Raw genomic sequence first — 22499 nt, 5'->3', positions numbered from 1 at the left:
CTAATGATAGCACTGATCTACTTTTTGAGTTGTGGCGTTTAGATGGCGGGGAATGCCTGATGAACGCTCCGATATGATACACGTTGTATTGTTCCACGTGTCAGATGAGTGCGCTTACTAAAGTGCATTCAGTAACAGGTTTCAATAATATCCAAGAAAATACAGCTGGCAAACTGTTCTTTTCAAGAGAAGAACAAGGGGCGAGGCATGTACATGTGGGCCCCGCATGATGAACGTCTCAGATTCATTCACATTGACTCGTATGGCCACGAATATGATACTCAAAATTTTACCTGCACGCGTAGTCTTTGCATTTCTCCAGATATCTCCTTGAAGGAGAAGTTACATGACACGCGTTGCCCGCATCTTTGCACGGTATTCTCGCCTTCTTATCCCGGCAAGGGAAACGGATTGGCTACTTCCCCCTGCCGGAAGCGGATTGGCTGGTGTACCACACATCACCTATATAGCTGGTGTATTGACGTCATCAAGTTCTGTGAGCCAGGTATGTGTTATATCTAGGCCCTTTTTCTATTTGACGAGCTTGCAGTAAGGCTTGAGAGGAAAAATAAGACATCTAACTATCAAATGGATCACACTGCAAAAGAAGTGGGGCATTGAACGTCTACCATTGAAATCCTTTTGGTGGTCACAAAAGTTTTGGATCAATATAAAATTTGTTTTTCCACTTCATACAGGTCTATGTGACCTTATGAAAAGATTGGATGGAAAATAAATGTTATGGTGGCCCTACAGTGAAAATCATTATCTCCGCTGCTATTTGTGGGGTTGTCCAACTGATCTTTGGATATAATTTATTTTTTAATTAATTCTCTAAAATGATCTCGAAAAATGGATGAACAGTGTGGATATAATAAATAGAACAATGTTAGGCCCATATAACTTTGATATCCTTTGAAACATTCATACAACTTGGAGGTACAACTCGAAGGTGGAGGAGCGTCAGTGCTTGTCTTCGCACAACACGTACCTACATCAGCTATATAGCTGGTGTGTGGTACACACCCATTACGCTTCCCCCCTGCTACCGTCCAATGGCTAGTTGTCTGTGCCATGTGGCCCCACCATTATGTATGTGTTTCATCCATGCCATACATCAACTTTTTTAGATCATTTTAAGGTATGAGACAAAAAATAGGTACATCCCATCTCAAAAGGTTTGAAACACATACACCGTAGTGGGGGCCCATCGAGCACCGACCACCAGCCACCGGGCTATTGTCATGGGGAGTAGCCAATCCGGCATCCATGCCATGATCCTATACCTCATACCATCTTTTTATCGTAATCTCTTACTGTCGCTGAAAGTTGAAAGTATCAATTATAAAAGGAACGTCATCATTACACAAGAAATTTAGAGCATGTCTAAGACGCACGAGGATACTTAGAGAGTATGTTGTTAGAATAATAGTTAACACTGTTTGTATAATACATGTCAAGATAGCTGAGTAGTGAAAAGTAAAATGTGGTCCAAAGAAAAATGGCGTTGAAGTGGTTAATAGAATAGGTGTCAGATAAAATTCTAGGCCAATAAAGTAGTTGCTGTATTTAATGAAAATATCTTTTATGTTTCCTAGTGTAACAAATAGCTTAATTTTACATTAGGAGTAGCAATAATCTTATAGTGCTAATCCTTAGTGGTAATCTAAATTTACACTGATATGTAATATAAATTTATGCTGATATGTTGGACAACTTTCATTATAATTTAAGCAATTCTTTAAAAAAATTTCACCTCGCCGTCAATCCCTACAATATATAATTTTATTTGCTTTTTTGTATCTTTTATCCGAAAATTAAAGTACAACTCATTTAGGAAGGATGAAAGCTATCATTTGATAATCGCTTCGCTTGATCATCTTATGATACTTTAGGAGAGGTTGAATAGGTGAGTGTTTTATTGAAATTGTAGTCATATACGATCAAGCTTAATGTGTCTACTTATCTTGGCACTTGGGTTTAAAGTTATTTGATCGGAGTCAAGTCACACAATCAATTAGAACGTACCAGTACATATGGGATAGACGGACAGTAGGATTTATGGCTAACATTAAATCTAAAAAATGGCTAATATCTCTCAATGAGATCTTACAATCTGAAGTATCATTTAGAAATGATACATAAACGGTGGGCCTTAACAGACGAGTGGTCTGGATCACCAACGCATGGGCTCCACTTGTTAGAACTGAAAAAGCATGTATACGATGCAGAGATGCCGGCAGTGTATCATATAATTTATCCTGGCCACGACAACGGATCATACAATGTAATTTGCTAGGATACATCCCGACGAATTACAATAAAATATGTCAAGATTTTAGCCGTTGGATTTGGATCCTTTCAATGATCCCAACCGTTTATATGATAGGCTTCACAGTAGATGGGGAATGCACATGAAAACTCGAAGACTAAAACATTTTGGACCCTTGATTATTCAAAGCTTAAAAACGACCGTCCATTTAAAGAAAAATGTCAAATGTTTGAGGGATTGAAATGTTCTAATATAAAAGATTTTATTTTCTGGCCATCCATCCATACAATAAGCTTCCCAACATATAAACGGTTTGGATCAATGAAAGATGATCTGGACACAAGGATTAAAGTCCCAACGTCCATCATATAAACAGTCGAGGTTTATTCTAATAAAACCCCTCATATAATTCCTCCTTCCTTAATTTCGAGCTCGCATTCCTCTCACTCTCGGTCACCTCATTTCCATGGCGTCTGTTTCAGCTGCTCTATCCATCACAGGTAAATTTTCTTCCTGTAATACCCACAGAATCACCACCTTTTTATGACTCAATCCTTCCCTCTTTTGGCATCGCCGTCAGCATTTCTAGGGTTTTCATGCTCGAAATCTCTCAAACGCTCTTACTCACATTCCATCTGCTACGAGCATTTCTTCTCTAATTAGCTTCCAGAAATTTTCAGAACAATCTCGATGTTGATTTGGATGGCAGGAAATTGGAATTTCCCATGCGTTCGAGCTTTGTGGGCCTACCGTGATGTGCGAGTGCGATCTAACCCGTACATTAGATACGCCCTGTGTTAGGCCCTAATCCCAAAATACAGCTTGAAACATGCCTTAGGGAGGGGGAAGCCCACTATAGAAACTTCAAGATGGAACGTGGGATCCACCGTGTTGTGTATGTGTCATCCAATCCATTCATCACGTGTGCCCCGCCTGGATGAAGAAACACACAGAAAATCAATCCATTCTAAAAATTAGGTAGGCCACAACAAGCGAATTTGTAGTTTTTAGGCGTGATTTATATTTCTACCTGTGGTGTGTCCCACCTGAGTTTTGGATTGGGATGATTCTTGGATGTACAGTGAACATGAGGGGGCACACCAGATGCACTGTTTGGATTCTACAGACACATCAGGGGTGGGCCCCATATATTCAAACGTATTTAATCATTCCTCATGAAGATGGTGTCCTCTGTGATGCAGTTCCCATTTCACGAATTTGAAAGGATAACTATCTAGTTCGCTGCAATTTCTGTTCTGCTTGCAATTTGGGATACTTCCAAAGCACCCTTTTCTTTGTTATAAGATTCCATGAAATGATATCTTTCTATGATATTACCAGAATTGTTCGATCTCTGGATATCTGAGTGTTGTTCTTTCGTTTGTTCTGCTTCTTCTTTGTCTTCCTGATTTAAGTAATTTCTTTTGTTTGGGTGTAGGTGGTACTCATTTAAAATCTTGCGATGTTCAGTTGACTAAGCTCAATGTGTTTCCACACCCATCAAGACTTGCATTTCAACGGAAATCAAATCACTCAAGACCCAGTCTCTCCATTCGTGCACAATACAGGTATGATATTCTCAACTTCTGTATCAAGAAAAGAAAATTAGGAAGTCGTCCCATCTAATTCTATGACCTGAAGGTGTGAGATTAGGGATAGTAAAAGATCAAAGTCGGGTCAAAGGTATTGGAATTAGTGCTTTTAAATAACAATTAAGGTTGGGTTTGTGTCATGGCCATTTCCAGAGTTGAGAAAAATAATTTGTGATGTTGGAATTTCTACTTCTAATAGAATTTTCTAAAATTGTGAATGGGGCTTCTTTTTGTATTGGAAAGGAGCTCATACCCTGATGATAATCCTTTAATGATTTTTGGATTATACTAACAATTATATCCCAAGATCAATTATTATTATTTTTTGCATGGTGTGAGGAGGAATGCATCCTAAAGTAGTTATATACTCTCCTTAAGGTTGCAAATGATATCTTAGTTCTTATTTGAGGCTCGACTTCCCTATTACAGTCTTCAATTCTTAACTCTACATGTATTCACTTTGAAGACAAGATGGCATTTTTGGATAATCACCTTTGTATTTTTAGTAGCCATCATATGCTTTCACAATGAGTTAATATTTGTATAACTTTCTTATGGCACGTTTTGATGCTCATTTGGATTATATTGTGAGAAACCAATTGAATAAAGTTGAAATGCCCAAAGTGGGAGGGACATTGATTGATAATGAGAAAACCCCAATTGCAGTTCCATGCATGCCGGGCTGGAAGTGATCATAAAGGTAATTTCAGACTAGAACCTCATTTTGAATGGTGTGGCTCCATGTTGGTTGTTTCATCATTATCGGCTTGAGTTTTGCAACTCTCTCTCTCTCACACACACACACACACACACACACACACACACATTTAAAGATACAAATTTTACTAAGATAAAAAGGAAAAAGAAAAGAAGAGGGAATGGATTCCCATTAAAGAGACTTGGCCTATTAGAACCTTCCCTGGCCAACGAATTGGCCAAGGACAGCCTCTCTACTCACATGGGTAAATGGAATGTTTAGCCTGGAGGAGATCTCATGGATTTGATAATAGTTGGAAGATAATCTCTCTCTCTGTCTCTCTGTCTCTCTCTCTCTCTCTCTCTCTCTCTCTCTCTCTCTCTCTCTCAATTGTAACAATCAATTTATTCCAACTGAACAAGAATAGAATCACACAAGGAGGAGGTGAGAGACCATCTTGCATCAACCCATCCCCTACCCAATTGCAGTGAATTCCCCCACCTGCCCATGAGATCTTGCTTACATAATTTGAGATTCACTACCCAACCAATGACCTTGCCCTTGGCCCTAAGGGTGTGGTTAGTTTTCCACAGTACTTTTGAAAATAAAACAATATCAGTAAAATTCTACTTTGACTCAATTTGTGAAAAGAATGGGGTGGAATCCATTTTTCATTTCCAATCCAAGCCTTAGAAAACAGAAAAATCAATGTCCCCAAGAAAGTTGACAAATTGATTTCCAACTACCTAAAGGAAATAAAGTGACCGTGGATGTGGAAATAAATTGACTTTTGACTTTTTAACATTTCTACACAAGCGCATGGAAACATCAGTGCAAACCAAACTCATATATTTCCTTTAGGAATACATAAATTTCCATATCCTGTGGATTCCACATCCATGAACCATGGAAGGATGAAATCTCTGTTGGCAAAGCTGCAATGAAGACTACTAAAAATCCTTGAACCTTTTCGAAAGGCCTTGGGCTCCACTTCATTTAGTTTTCTTGCAATTCACTTCAGTTGAGCATTTAAATGCACCTTGAATTTGGAAGTTTGTTTGGTTTCATTTCTTACCCTGTTTGTTTTCTTATTATGTTTGTGTCCCATACTACGAATCTCCATTATATCATTTCTATAACGCATATTTGGATGGAAGGATGATAATTTGAGTTAACAATATAGGGTGTGTTTAGATGTAGTCATGAATTGAGTTGCAATTATTCTGATGAAGTAGAAAAAATAAACTGCAACTTCTTTACATATCATTCATGTTCAGGGCCTAACATCCAAATTGCTACTGCATTACTTGCAAGTTGCACATGAAAGGTACGCAATTTGAGGACTTCCTCCTCATCATGGTTACTAGGGAAAATCACTAATTGTGTCATTGTCTCTTGATAAACTAAGTGCGGCAATTAAAGTCACTTGTGTTTCGAAATGCAGCCATAACGACTCTCTTTTCCTCCATTCTTTTCAGTTTACACAGAGAGAGAGAGAGATACGTATGTATATCTATATATGCGTGTGTGCATAAGGAAGCTGATTTTTTTTTTTTTTTTTAAATAGATAGAAAAAAAACCGCCTGAAGGAGAAGAATACATACAGGCAACAGCAGGCACAGGCCTTCAACCTGCAGGCAAAAACACACAAAAAGACAGGAAACTAGCCCACTGGATTGGCCACCTTGGCATTAGCTTCTCTCTGAATATAGGAGAGAGAAAATTCGTGCCCTGACAAATATCTTTGCTTCTTCCAAAAGGTCCACAAGATGCCATGGGTACCCCTAACCCAGCTTATCGCAATAAAAGAATCGCCTTCAACAGAAATCGGGAAGAACTCAAAGTCAGCGGCCACTTTAATGGCCTGCAGAAGAGACACATCTTCAGTGAAGTTGGAGTCTGTAATTGCAATAGACCCCAAAAAATCAGCCAATATCCTGCCTCTGATACTGCAAATTTCCCCAATGCCCACAAAGCCTGGGTCACCGATGGATCAAATAAAAAGCTATCTAGAATCCCCTATAATTCTATCTTGAATCCCCTATTTTTCATCCAATGGAAGCTTATAAACTTCTCATTGTTGTAGCCTTGTCCCAAGTCCCAACTATTTGGCATTGGTTTTTGAATCCTGTTTCACCAATCAATAAGACCCTATCCTTGGTAAGTGGATAATGCTTTTATATCCCTTCTTCCCACCACTCCAAGTCCTTTTAGGTTTCCTTTCATCCTCTCTTCCAGGCTCTTCAAGCTGAATAAATTGTCCCTCCTTATAGGAGCTGTCCTCCGTCTATTTTGACAACACTACTGAGTAATCACAATTTACCTCCATTTTATATTTTTCATACGGATGACTTTGTTCTTAATTCTATCCTACCTAAGTTTCTCACACATCATTGCAACATCCTCATCTTTACAACGCTCAATCTCAGCTCATGTTGCCTTCTAATTGCCCAACATTCTGCCTGTCTGTAAAATATAAGCTGATTAGTGGAGCTACTTCTGTACTTACCATTTATCATTATTATTGTTCATTATAGCTTTTCGCACATGTATTACTGAGGAGCAGCTTTCAAATGGCACACATTCTAATCAATTGTCAATTTTCTATGAGTAGGGTGAGGGCTTTTTTTCCCCCCCTTTTTGAGTAAATTAAGTCAGAAGAAATTGCTGAATGTTTTCTAAAGAAAGAGGTAAATACTTTGGTGAATGGGATGATAACTGGCAGTTAAAGGGGAGTAGTTGATTATACTAAAAATTTCTGAATTTGTGGAGGGGTTTGCAAAGTGTAAGGGTAAATCATCTAATTATGAATAAGAAGAGGTCATGGTACTGGTTAAACCAACCTTTATAGGGGCATGAAAACAATTTTGAAGAACCTATCTCTGATCAAAGTTGGTAGGGAAAATGAACACCTCGATTTAGGTGATGGAAAGCATGGTCATTTGGCAAGCGCATAATGATGCAAACTTTCATGAACTGACCTTGCAAGAAGCTCCTTTTTTTTTTTTTTTTTGCTAGAGCACCACCATACCTACCATGAGGCATAATATGCACTGTATGGTTTGGTACCTCTATCTCAAGTTATTTGTACTTTGTTTGGGAGTTTATTTTATTAGCTTAACAACTGTTTGTCAGTATGGAAAAACTCTTCTTTTTTTTTTCCACTTATCTTCTTTTGTAGGCTCTATCTTGGTGGAACTGAAATAGAAGTAAAGACTGTTATCTTTAAAAAAAAAAAAAAAAAAAATGTTTCAGCCATGCACGTTTTGATTAGCATTTGAAGTGTCAATCTTGTCTATTCAATTATTAGTTTTAGTTTTTAGGCTGTCGCACTTATTATTATTATTTTCTTGTTTCCTCTTTGTACACAGTGATGGTTCTAGAGGTGGAGGAGGTGGTGATTTTCTTGCTGGCTTCCTTCTAGGAGGAGCAGTTTTTGGGACATTAGCATATATCTTTGCCCCACAGGTGATTATACATTTTGGGATGACCACTTTGACATGCTTCCATCTGTTAGTATTTCGGTACTACTTAGCATTGACTTGACATGGTACTGCTGCAAACTAAGATGCATAATAGAGCATTGGACAAAACAACTACTCTTAACGTTGACATGGTACTATTACAAATAAGATGGATAAGAGATGCAGCATTTTTTTTTTTAAAACATTCAAACCATTTTGCATGTTGTGATCAGTGTTTGGAGTATCAGTATCACACTATGTATTGCATCCTTGGGATATGGAAATATGTGGGAAACATATGGAAGTAGCACTAGTATTGCATAATGAATTGCAGTTTGAGGGAAACATTGGGGAAACTTTAGGAAAGTGGTGGAACTTTTCAGTGAAATTTTAGGATATGTTAACAAACACACGATTGCACATGTAGGACTAGGGCTCAAAGTGTTACTTAAAAAAATACAACAGTTTTCCTATTATTTAGGGCATAAAACCATGTGCTATTGGACAAATCTAGCTCCTAAATCCCCTCTTCGATCACAATTTCTCCACCAAAGATGCATTGATGCGGAACAACTCAAGTGGAGTTGTTAAAACACAACCAGAGAGAGTCCCAAAAATTTGGCAAAACATTGTTTTTTTTTTTTTTTTCTCGGATTTTACTGATTTGCCCTTGTTTTAATTGAAAAAATCGCAACTATTGGAAAAATGTCAAAGATATATCAGCAAAAGATTGCACAATATTTGTGGAATATTGTAAATATCATGCTATCTTATTGTCAATGAGTGGGTATTTTGCGAATGCTTTGAAATTTCATATCCCCTATAAGTGACACTGATAATATCGGTCGATACCATCGATTAGTTGATCACTGGTTGCAATACCCTGATTTGCTGACCAATGAGCAAAGGTGCATGAGGCTCCGATGTACTATGACTTATCTTAGGCTTGAATTCTCTCTCTCTCTCTCTCCCTCTCTCTCTCTCTCTCTCCCTCTCTCTCTCTCTCTTATGAATTGAAGTTACTCTCTTTGTTTGAATCACATGCGCTGACGAAAGAGGGGATTCAGACATTTAATACAACCAACTTCGACTTCTGTGAAGTGCTCCTGCACCCTTGCCTGCTCGGTGAAGTCATCATCACACCATGTTTGATGACATTAGCAGGCTCCTGCACCCTTGCCTGCTCGGTGAAGTCATCATCACACCATGTTTGACGACATTAGCAGGTGGCCTTTGTCTTCCCAAGGAAACTGTGTTCAAGGCCCTTGAATTATCATGGGCACTTGGTCATCTTGGCAATTTCAGCACTTTCTATTGAGATATGCATGGCCCTTACTTTCTATTGTTGACAGCATGTTGGGCCTTATCTCAACGCTGATGCACTTAGTTGTTGGGGCTGACAAACTGTTGGAAAACATGGCTTGTGGCCTGTTCCTATACATCAAAGATACCTTACCTGGCCGCTTATATATGGAGGAGGCCTCATTCTTTCGAGATACTAACAACATGTGAGAGGACTTCATAGCTAGGTCTTTTGTCTCTATGCTTTCTACTGTATGCTCTTCTAGACCGGCTAGCATAGTCTTTGAGCCTTGCTCCTACCAACCTGGTCCTCTTTAGGTGACGTGCTTGGTTTAATCTGCAAGCTTTCAACAGTAGGCTTTTTATTCCTTCTTGCTGGCTTTGAGTTTGAATGGAGAGAGCCTGATGCAGGACAATTAACCACTTGCTTTAAAAGTTCGAGCTGTTAGAGTATGGCGAATTAATCCCTTTATTTCGTAGCTCAGGCCCCACATCTCATGGGTTTAGAACCTCGGCCGAACCCCCTTCGTGGGCCCTAAATCACATGGGCTGCCCACCCCAAGTGTCCCCGCATCCCATGGGCTACCCTACTCGAGCCTGGTGTGAAATGTGCATTAATCACCCCTGGTGAGGAGTCTCGAACGCGAGACCTCCCTCTCGGGCCCCAAATCACATGGGTCACCCACCCTGAGTGTGCTCCTGCATCCCACAGGCGACCCCACTCGAGCCCAGTGTGAAAATGCCCCTGCATTAATCACCCCCGGTGAGGAGTGTCGAACACGAGACCTCCCGCTCTGATACCACTTTTATGCAGGACAATTAACCACTTGCTCTAAAAGCTCGAACTGTTAGAGTATGATGAATTAATCCCTTTATCTCATAGCCCAGGCCCCATATCTTATGGGTTTAGGACTTCGGCCGAACCTCGTTCGTGGGCCACAAATCACATGGGCCGCCCACCCCGAGTGTGTCCCCGCATCCCACGGGCTACCCCACTCAAGCCCGGTGTGAAACGCGCATTAATCACCCTTGGTGAGGAGTATCGAACGCGAGACTTCCCCCATGGGCCCCAAATCACATGGGTCACCTACCTTGAGTGTGCCCTTGCATCCCACAGGCGACCTCACTCGAGCCCAATGTGAAAATTCCCCTGCATTAGAGCCTCCATCCGACAAGATGGTCGGAGGAAATGCATAGAGCCCACCGCTGGTAAAGAAACCTGCTTCCACATGGTGTTTGCAGTCAATCAGTGATTGTGCTAACTTTCAAGATACTACCCCCTCATCTGCAGATCATCCTCCGATGGACTAACCCACTCACAGCACACACTTGGTACTCCCATGGTACTCGGCATCAATGCTTCATTAATTATGTTGGTACCTGTTGGGACATTTATTTATTGCAATCTCTCTCTCTCTCTCTTTTTCTCTCTCTCCTGTTGGGTTTGGATCTGTTTTATGTGATCTTTGTATACCTATCAAGCCAAAGGGGAAATTTTATAGGATGCCTATAAGACCCGCCATGCTTTATGAGACATAATGTTGGCCAGTTTTGGAACAACCTGCTCATAAGATGAGTGTATCTGAAATGAGGATGTTGAGATGGATGAATGGCAAGATGAGGAAGGATGGTATTAGAAAATAATATTTGAAGGAACTTAGTTGTAGCACCAATAGGTAATAAGATGAGAGGAAGTAGACTTAGATGGTTTGACCATGTGTGACCAAGAACTGCACCGGTTAGGAGTGATTTGGTTTACATCGATGGCTTTAAAAGGGCAAGGGGAAGGCCCAAAAGGACATGGGTGGAGGTAGTAAGAATGACCAGCAGACCTATGGTTTTAACTTTGGATATTGTCCGTGATGGAGTGGATTGGCAAAACCGGATTTGTATAGCTGACCCCAATTTGTTGGGATAAGGTTTAGATACTGATGATTTTGATTATAGATTTGGAGACGTCTTCAACAATGTCATTCTGCTAATCAGTCATTGAGTTCCTGCAGTTCTTTCTGAATTGGTTAGGCATTAGGCAGTTTGCCAATATCTTAGCATCTCACTCATCCCTTTCTAATTTCAGCTTCTATTTTCTCCTCATTGTTTTTCACCCATCCATTTCATTCAGAATTAGTTATGTATTAGATGGTTTGCCAATTTCTAAGCTTCCGTGACTTGCCTATCCCTACCAATTTGAGCACCTATTTTCTCCTCTTTCTTGTTTTTGCTACATCTGGACAGGATTCTTTCCCTATCATGCTCTCTTTTAATGTTACTGATTTTTGTTTAGGGCTTTCAATGGCTACCCTGATCTGCAGTTACCTGGACTTGCCCCAATTTTGATGCATCTGGTCCAATTTTTTTTGGACCCATCTAGAAATTGGGTTGGGATTAGGTCCACGATTTTAGACCTGGTTAAAAGTTGGGCCTAGTTGGGCTCCGATTGTGTGTGTGTGTGTGTGTGTGTGTGTGTGTGTATGTGTGTGCATCTCTCTCTCTCTCTCTCTGACGAGGTTTGCTCAGCCATGCACATTTAAGAGAGCCTGTTTCCACACCACTCACATGTCAAAGTGGCACTTCTTTATGCAATCTAGCCAATACGCCGGGTGGGCCTGAACTTGTAAATGCCCTTGTTTGAGCCTGACCTGACCTGAACCCAACTCAAAATCAAGGTCCAAAGACCAGATGGCACCCAATGGGTCCAGGCCAGGTCCTTGAGAAAGTGACCAGACCCAGAAGGACCAAAACCCGGCAAGAACCAGACTGATCAGTCCATGTATGTGTACTCTAGGATGATGGCAGTAGGTTTGTTGTGCCCACTGAACAGTCCAAAGGGACAAGACCACTCTCACCATCTGTAGGTTTATTATGCTCACAGATACGTGGCTACCCACGCACCTGTTTGAAATGCCAGGAGTTTGTTGCTTGTGTGCGGTTACCAGTTGCATCTCAATTGTCTTGACATGTTGTGCTCTTTCCCTTGTTTAAGCAGATCAGGAGATCCATACTGAATGAAGACGAATATGGATTTCGGAGGGCTAAGCGACCTATATATTACGATGATGGTTTAGAGGTCACTACCATTTGACTTTGCTCCACTCTTTTGATTCACAACATGTTTGCTCATTGGTTTGTGCATTTACCGTCTCTTCTTCTTCTTCTTTTTTCTGTCTGTGTTTTGAAAAGCAGAAGACCCGACAGACACTGAATGCAAAGATAAGTCAACTGAATTCGGCAATCGACAATGTTTCTTCACGGTTGAGAGGTGGGAATAACGTACCTGAGGAGCCCACTGAAATCGATTCCGAAGTAGAAGCTACAATATAGAAAAAAAAAATCATGGTGTGTTGATCACTGCATCTTATAACGGCTATGATAGTTGAAATTTAACATACGTGAATCACCTGTGTTGGATGTTAAAGTTCCACCTTGTCTCTAAAACTGCATATGAGAATTACTTGCTGGAAGTCTTCTTTTTTGTTCTTCTTGGCTATGTATTTGTTGTGATGCTTGTCCAGGATTTAGGTTTGAAACCTTCAGAGGCATTTCAGCACTTTTGGAGTCGCAAAGTGACAAGAATTTTGGACTGGCTTTGGGTGAGGAAGGTTATTGAATGTGGACCACACAACCTTTCCTTTCTTTAGCCGTCTAGTTGTAGGCTCCAATGGGGTTATTGTTTTCCTCAAAAAGGTGAAAACTAATTCTTAGAATCTGAGCGGCTACTTCTGGTTGATTTGGATGGTTGAATCTATTGCGCTTGAGCTTCTTGGTCTACCCCGATCCCGATCCCAATCTCAAAGTTCCTTCTCTTATTCTGTAGTTCTTTAGGCTAGCTAATTGCACATGCAGCCACCTGTGCCATAGCAACATGGGTGCAAGATCTAGGCATTCCATAAGGCGGGTTCCACTGAAGATGCCATGGCAAAAGATAGTTTTTTTTTTTTTGCCATTATCTATTTTTACAAACTACCACTTTGGCGATCTACTTGGGCAAAGTGCATATGCGCATGCAGTGGGACCTACCTGATGGATGCTTTGGATCTCATGCCCATGTTTTACATTAGCACTGGCAGGTGGGGCCTCAAAATCTCCACTTCCATCTCTACTACGTACAAGGCGAATAGCAGTGATGGGTGTTTTTATGGACAATTCGATTTTTAAGTAAAAGGGATATTTATGTAATTTACAATGATGCCCCGGGCTTGTGCTTCAGACCAGTACGATTTAGATTTTGCCGGCTTCCTAAGAAACAAGAAAATGTTGGAGATTTTACCCACACCTGAAACATGAAAGCCCTAATACTCTACGACAACCTAAAGCCCGAACCATAGTTACAAGATTCAGTGATTCAGTTCTGGCTTGAGTCGAATCAGGACTGACTCTAAATGGGCTTGCATTGCTTGACTTGCTCTGGTTAAAGGGTGACTTGTGGTATCAAACTGGATCAGTTCCAACTGAGTCTGAGTCAACTTGGGAGTCACAAAACTATTGCACTAACATAATACCCAAGCTTTTATGGGCCCACTTGTTAGTTTGACATCCAGTCCTCCATTAGATGCAGCCCCTCATCTTCACTGTGCACCCAAAAACTGGACCGATCTAAGATTTTGGTAGGCCACAATATAAGGGATGGTGTCAAGTTATAGGACAAACATTAATATGTTTGGTTGCCTGCTTAGGGCCCGTTTGTTAAATCTGAAGTCTGAAGCCTAAAATTAAGTATTGAGTCTGGAACAACTGTTTGTTAACTACTGTCTGAAATGTCTGAAATATGTTAATTTGACACATTTGCCCGTCTCCACGTGAAACAGTCTTGATTGAATCCCTACCATTAAAAACTTGATGGATTCCACCAAAATGTTTATTTGCCATCTAACCTATTGATAAGGTCAAAAAGACCCAGATGAAGAGACCACACAAATATCATCTTAATCCAAAGCTTTTGTGGCCCACAATAAATTTTTAATTGTCATTTACCACTGTTTCGTGTAAGATGGTCCATCTGAGATTTGGATCTACTTCATTTTTTGGATCATGCTTATGAATGAGCTTTCGATACGAATGGACAGCATGGATGTAGTCACAAGCATTAACCTAAGTGGATCCAGATTGCTTATTGAAGATGTTAGTAGCCCCTAGCTATTGGATGGTGTTGTGTGGCACACATAATAATGTATGTGTTTTATCCATGCTGTCCATCCATTTTTTCATATCGTTTTAGGGAATTATCCCAAAAATGAGGAAGGTCCAAATCTCATGTGGAGTGGTGATTGAACGCCCACCATTAAAAACTTCTTAGGGACCTCAAAAGTTTAGGATGAAGTTGATATTTGTGTTTTCCTTTATTCATCTAGGTCCATGTGACCTAATGAACACATTGGAGGGTAAATAAACATTACAGTGAGCCCTAAAAAACTTTTAATGTTTTTTTTTTTTTAACACACGCATACACACCGCCACACACTCATGCAGTAGTGGGATTTCACCACCTATATGATTTTTTTTTATTTTTTTTTAAACACACGCATACACACCGCCACACACTCACGCCTTTGTGGTATTTCACCACCTATGGGTACTCGAATCCTTGACCAGGTGTTGAAACTCCTTAGAGTCTACCACTGGAGTAAGAGTGAGGACCCAAAAACAAAATGTTTTTAATGATGGGTGTTCAATAACTATTGTTGTCGTCAACTTTATATTTAGATATATCTCAATTTTGAGTTCATGGCATAAAATGATTTGGAAAAATAGAAGGACAACATGGATAAAACTAGTACATTACGGTGGAAGCGGATTGACCGGTGTACCTCACACCAGCTATATAGCTGTTCTATTGACCTCAGCAAGTTCTGTGGGTCTGATTATGAGGTATATGTTATGTCCAAACCGTTTATACATTTGGCGAGCTCATCTTAAGGCTTGAGACAAAAAATATGATAGATCTAACTATCAAGTAGACCACACTAAAAAAAAGTAGTGGGGGATTGAACGTCTACCATTGAAACCCTTTTTGGGGTCACAGAAGTTTTGAATCAATATGAAAATTTGTTTTTCCTCTTCATTCAGGTCTTTGTGACCTTATGAACGTATTGGATGGAAAATAAACCTTATGGTGGGACCTATGAATTGTTTAACAGTGAAAATCATTATCTCAGCTGCTATTTGTGGTGTGGTCCAAATGATCTTTGGATATGATTCATTTTTTTGAATAATGCTCTAAAATGATCTCTAAAAATAGATGAAAGGTGTAGATATAATAAATACATCACTGTGGGGGCCACGTAACTTTGATCTCCGTTGAACCGTTTGTACAACTCGGACCTCGAGGAGTGCCAGTGCTCGTCTTCTCACGACACGTACCTACAGCAGCTATATAGCTGGTGTGTGTACACCAGCCAATCCGCTTCCCATCATGTAGGGGCCGTGTCCCTACTGCAGCGTCAGTAGGCAATCCGCGTGGGGAGCCAATTGGGTGGTCTCTCCTGTTTGTTGACATCAACAAGTTTAGTGGGCCCCACCATGATGTATGTGTTATATCCAAATTGTCCGTCCATTTGGTGAGAACGTTTCCATGATGTATGTGTTATATCCAAATTGTCCGTCCATTTGGTGAGAACGTTTTAAGGCCTGATCCCAAAAATGAGACAGATCCAAAGCTCAAGTAGACCACACTTCAAAAAGGAGTGGGGACTGAACATCTACCATTGAAATCTTCTTGGAGGTCACAAAAGCTTTGGACCCATCTGATATTTGGTTTTTCCCTTGATAGAGGTTTGTATAACCTTATGAGCAATTTGGATGGAAAATAAACATCATGGTGGACCATATGAATGTTTCAATGGTTCCCACTTCTTTTTGTGGCGTGGTTCACTTGATCTTTTAATATGACTCATTTTTAGGCTCATGCTCTATTCTAATCTCCCCAAATAGATGAATGGTGTGGATATAACACATACTTCATGCTGGGCCCATAAAACTTGGAGACGTTAACACAAAATGGTGCAAATGCGGGGATTCGGTACTGCCCATCAGGGTCCAGCTAGAGACAGACAGTCCTGTCTAGGGCTATGTGGGGTTTACAATGATGTATATGTTTTATCCACACCGTCCATCCATTTTTCCCTATCATTTTAGGGAATATTACCAAAAACAAGGCAGATCTAAGGCTCATGTAGGCAACACTACAGGAAACAGTGGGAATTGGGTGCCTACTGTTGAAACTTCTTTTGGCCACAGAAGGCTCTGATCAAGCTCGTTTTTATGTTTTCTCTTCATCTAAGTCTCTGTGACCTTATAAAGAGGTTATATGACAAATATCCTCATCGGTGGACCTTAGGAAGGTTTTAACGGTAGTCATTCCATTCCCACTACTTTTGTGGTGTGGTCCACTTGAACGTTTGATGCGCATATTTTTTAACATAATGCGTTAGAATGATATAAAAAAGTTGATAGACGGTTTGGATGTAACACATAAATTATGATGGGCTCATTAAAGTGTCACACATTAAAAGTTGGGTTGTTTATTAGGTAAACAAGAAAGTAATTGTTTGCACGGGGCAATATTGGATTTAAAAAAAATACTTGGGAAGCTTTCCGTATTAAGTGAAAGTTTTCAGCGTTGGGTGGCAAGAGGAAATCTAAGCCGTTCCTCAGTTTTTTATCATCAGGTTGGGTCAAGAATTTTAAAACTGAAAGGATCGGGCTACATAAGCGTTGGGGGTGACTTTAGCAGGCAAAGTTTATGAGGCAGATTTCCTGCGCAATGATGCTGGGTGGGGCTGCTGTGATGTTTATGAGGAACTCCGAAAGCCTCACCCCATCCTTGCGCGGGAACTCCGAAAACGTAGGTGGTAAAAGGAACTCCGAAAACGTAGGCGGATTTACCAGGAAAGCCTTTAGCAGTAATTTCCTGCGTTGGAAACTTAGGCGGGGCTCACCATGATGTTTGTGATAAATCCGCCCCTTCCATCCGTTTTGTGAGCTCATTTTAGGACCTGAAACCAAAAGTGAGCAGGATTTCCTACGCGGATGAAATGAAAACATAACTATTAGCCAGATTCAAAGCTTCCATGGCTACATAAATATTTCAACTATAGACGTTTAATCCTCACGTTTTGGGCCCACCTGAGTATTGGATCCAGATTATTTTTGGTCCTATCCTAAAATGAGCTCAAAAAAAAAAAAAAAAAAAAAGGACAGGATGAATTTATCAAAAACATCACGTTGGAAGCAGATTGCGTACTGAGTAACTCAGTACGCTAAGCGTACTGAGTAAACTCTGTGGGGTCCACCGTGATTTGTATATTTTATCTACTCCGTCCATCCATTTTAACAGACAATTGTATGGCTTGATCCCAAAAATGAGATATATCCAAATCTCAAGTGGACCTCACCACAGGAAATAGTGTGAATTGAAATTATACCGTTGAAAATTTCTTGGGGTCCACAGAAGTTTTGAATCAAGCTGATATTAGTTTTTTACCTTCATCCATCTCTGTGTAATCTTATGAACAGGTTGGATGACAAATAAAAATCACTGTGGGCCCTAGCAAGGTTTCAACAGTGGAAGTCATTATTCGCATTATTTCTTATAGTGTGGTCCACTTGAGTTTTTGGGAATACTTTTATTTTAGACTCAACCACTAAAATTATCTTGAAAAACGGATGGACGGCGTGGATAACCCACTTACATTCATACTAGGCTCAACTGAGTTTACTCAGTAAGATAAAAGCATACAGAGTAACTCAGCACGCAATCCTATTTCCATCACGTTGGCCTCACCTAAGTTTTCAGCGCAGGAACTTCCTTTTTTACGGAAAATCCGCGCCCAGAAAGTTTGAAAACGGATTGGCTACTCCCCTGTCACCAGCCAATGGCTGGTGGTCGGTACTCTGTGGGCCCCACCATGATATATGTGTTTCATCCATACCATCCATCTGTTTTTTCTAGATCATTTTATGATATGAGACCAAAAATACAATCTCAAGTAAACCACATTACAGGAAACAGTGGTGGTCAGTGCTTGATCTTTGTTTTTTCCCTTCATGTGGGTCTGTATTAACTAATCAAGCAGATTGGATGTCAATAAACAGTACATTGGGACTTAATTAGGAGGATTTTAATGATGGATATTCAATCACTATTATTTTCTTGTGGTGTGGTCCACCTGAGATTTATATCCCTCTATTTTTTTTTTGGATCAAGCTCTGTAATGATCAGAAAAAATATATGAAACACATACATCATGGTGGGGCCCTGAGCACCGACCACCAACCACGGGGTGTAGCCAATCCGTTTCCGAAAGTTCCGATTGGTGAGGTGGGTTCCATGTGATAGGTATCGTGCGGACGCGAGTTTCCTACTTTAGCCTTTCGCGGGAAGTTACTGCGTAAGATGCTGGGTGGGGTCCACCTAGATGTTCTTGAGAAATCCACCCTGCCCATATGTTTTGAGAGCTCATTTTAAAATGTAATACTAAAAATGAGGTGTATCCAACACTCAAGTGGGACACCCAAGAGGAAACGGTGGATATTCAGTGACCACCTATGAAGCATTCTTATGGACATAAGAGTATTGTATCAGGATATATTTTTGGTGTTTTCACTTCATTAAAAAAAAATATTTTCTTGTTTACGTAATAAACGACCCAACGCGAACCCTTGACCAGGTGTCGAGCAATAGCAAGGACTCGTAAACAAGAAAATATTTGTTTGGCGGATTTTAAAAAAATAAAAAATATATTTGCGCGCTTTCTGGATTTACCATTAATGGAGCGCTTTCCTTATTCTGCGTCAGCCAACACGATTCTGTATTAAGTGAAAGTTTTCAGTGTTAACAGACATGTCCTATGTGCGGTCCAATGAGGTGGTGCAAGAGAAAATCTAAGCCGTTCCTCAGTTTATCAGAATGACGTTGGGTCAAGAACTTGAAAACTGAAATGATCAGGATTTCTAATGGGCTACATACATGGTGGAGGTGACTTCAGCCGGCAAAATTAATGGATGCGGATTTCCTGCGCAATGATGCAGGGTGGAGCCGCCATGATTTTTCTGAGAAATCTATCTCATCCATCCGTTTTTGGAGCTTATTTTAGGATATGCAACTAAAAATGAGGTGGATCTAAAACTCTAGTGGGTCACAAGAGAGGGAAAATTGAGGAAATAAATTCCCCCGTTGAAACCTTCTGAACCCCAGCTGTTTCCTTTCGTGTGGTCCACTTGAGCTTTTGATCCGCATCATTTTTAGGCGTGAGTTTGAAAAATGGATTGACGGGTGGATTTCTTACAAAATTCTCAATGGCCCCACTCCATCCTTATGCAGGAACTTCCTGCAAAGGGCTGTAGTGAAAATCCGCGTCCAAGTTTATCGGAAAACGATGGAAAGTTGGGACGCGGATTTCCTGCAAAAGAAATTCCTGCGTTCGAAACTTAGGTGGGGCTCAACTTGATGTTTGTGATAAATCCATCTCGTCCATCCGTTTTGCTAGCTCATTTTAATACTTAAACCAAAAGTGGGCGGATCCAAAACTTAAGTGAGCCGCACTAAAGGAAAATGTGTGTAAAGAAATTCCCGCCATTGAAACATTTCTAGTGTCGACAGTGATGTTTACAAGCCATCTATGCCGTTTAAAACGTCAAACACAAATATTAGCCTGATTCAAAGCTTCCGTGGCTATATGAATATTTGAACTGTAGATGTTTAGTCCTCACGTTTTTGGCTCATCTTATCATTGCATCCGGATCATTTCTGGCCCTATGTCCTGAAGTGAGCTCAAAAAAAAAAGGATGGACGGAGTGGATTTATCACAAACATCACAGTAGGCCCACCTAAGTTTCCAGCGCAGGATATCCGCGTGTGGGAAGTCCGGGAAACGGCTTGCAACTCCCCTTGCTGGTGGTCAGTGCTCCATGGGCCCCACCATGATATATGTATTTCGTACATGCTGTCCATCTATTTTTTCTAAATCATTTTATGGTATGAGACAAAAAAAAAATAAAATGAGTATATCCCAATCTCAAGTGGACCACATTACTGGAAACAGTGTTGAATGAATGTCAACCATTAAAAACATGTCAGGCCATAAAAGTTTTGGAACATGCTGATCTTCGTTTTATCCAATCATGTCTGTGTGACCTAATCAATAGATTGGATGTCAAATAAACAGTATAGTGGGCCTTGGGAGGATTTTGATGATGGATATCCAATCACAATTATTTTCTTGTGATGTGGTCCCCTTGAGATTTATATCCCTCTAATGTTTTAGACCAAGCCCTAAAATGATCCGGAAAAAATATACCAATGTAATGAATGAAACACATACATGATGGTGGGGCCCACGTAGCACCGACCACCAACCACTTGGCTGGTAGCAGGGGAGTACCCCATCCGTTTCCGAAAGCCCGGATCGGTGAGGTGGTCTCATGTGATAGGTATCGTGCGGACAAGAATTTCCTGCTAAAGCCTTTCGCACGAAGTTCCTACGAAATATGCTGGGTGGGGTCCACCTAGACGTTCCCTAGAAATCCCTCCTTTCATGTGTTTTGAGAGCTCATTTTAGAATGTTATACGAAAAATGAAGTGTACCCAACACTCAAGTGGGACACCCAAGAGGGAATAGTGGATATTCAATGAGCACCGTTGAAGCATTCCTATAGACATAAGAGTTTTGTATCAGGACATATTTTGGTGGTTTCACTTCATCCCATTGGGAACGAATTTATAAACCGTTTGGATAACATATAAACATCAATGTGGAGCCCAAGAAGGATTTAATGGTGGAAATTTCTTTCCCCGTTTTTCCTCTTGTGTGACTTACTTGAGTTTTATATCCAAGTCATTTTATATCCTAAAATGAGCTCGAAAAACTGATGGACGGAATGGATTTCTCATATAAGTTGCAGTGGCCCCATCCAGCATCCTTGTGCAGGCTTCAGCATGAAATCCGCGTCCGGTATCGTGCAAGACTGCTTCGGGTCGCGAGGACGCTTCGCAAAGAAGGACTGGAGAGGAGAGAAATATTCGGGCGGAAGTTGGGTGTGAGCAGCGATGTGCTCATGCACGTCAGTGATTTTATTTATTTTTAAAGCAGATGTGGAAGATCTCCTCCATTCATCAGTTCTTACTTGCTATGTTAGGACATATTCTAAAAGATAAGTCTGATCCAACGCTCTAGTGAGCCACACCATAGGATATAGTTACGACTGAAATGCCCACCATTAAAAAAATGAGTTGCTATGGGACGATGGAAAACACAAATTTCAGCTTATCTAATATACTTCTATGGTCATCAAGATGCCTTTTACAGCAAGTGTACAAACGCCACTATTTACTGTGGTGTGGTTCACTTGAGCCTTGGATATACCTTGTTTGGATAAAACATATACATCATGATGGGCGCACAGAGCTTCGACACAACCACATGTTCCAATGATTTGAACAGTCCAAATTCTAGATTCATCGATTGATAGTGATGGCCACAATTACCCGTTGAAAGTATGTTTCATACATGTGCACGTATGGGATGCATTCCCCTAAATGGATGGTTCAGATAATCTAAACAATCAGCATGTGGCTCCTCGGAAGCGGATTGCGTCTATGTGGGGCCCACTGCGATGTAAGTGTTTTATCCACGCCGTTCATTGATTTTCGCAGATCATTTTAAGATATAATCATAAAAATTAAGCAGGTCCATAGATCCAGTGGACCACACCAAAGGAATCTGCAGTGATAATGACACCCACCGTTGAAACATTTCTAATGGCCACCACCGTGATTTTTTTTTTTTTTTTTACCATCCAACCTATTCATAAGGTCATGTAGACATGGATGAAGTGAAAAACAAATATCATCTTTACCCGAAACTTTTCCAGCTCCCAAGATGTTTTAAATGGTGGACGTTCAATACCCAGTTCAAAGTGGTCCACTTTAACCCTGTACCTACTTCATTTTTTGTCTCGTACCTTAAAATAATCTGAGAAAAACTATGAACGGCTTGAATAAAACACTTACATCACGATGGGCCCCACAGAACCCTGCCCGGACGGATTACCGTTCGAGCGGCGGGGTAGGACGCACTCCGCGTCCGAGTACGAAACAAAACGAAGTACGCTGCTCGTGGGGTAGAGACGGGCTTGGATACGACGAACGCGTACAAATATATAATAGTAGTTATCAA

At 40.5% G+C, this 22499-nt stretch overlaps 1 protein-coding gene across 1 annotated transcript; it reads left to right on the top strand.

The window, feature by feature from the left end:
• Positions 1-2618: 2618 nt before the first annotated feature.
• Positions 2619-12788, top strand: LOC131248184 (uncharacterized). The gene is made up of 5 exons (XM_058248298.1): positions 2619-2772; positions 3711-3840; positions 7933-8029; positions 12314-12394; positions 12511-12788. The coding sequence occupies exons 1-5, from the start codon at positions 2739-2741 to the stop codon at positions 12646-12648; spliced, it is 480 nt and encodes a 159-aa protein (XP_058104281.1). The 5' UTR covers positions 2619-2738; the 3' UTR covers positions 12649-12788.
• Positions 12789-22499: the final 9711 nt, after the last annotated feature.

Source organism: Magnolia sinica, chromosome 6 (assembly GCF_029962835.1).
Source record: "Magnolia sinica isolate HGM2019 chromosome 6, MsV1, whole genome shotgun sequence".
NCBI lineage: Eukaryota > Viridiplantae > Streptophyta > Magnoliopsida > Magnoliales > Magnoliaceae > Magnolia > Magnolia sinica.
Note: the sequence above shows the minus strand (reverse complement) of the source record. Positions and strands in the feature narration are given on the sequence as shown.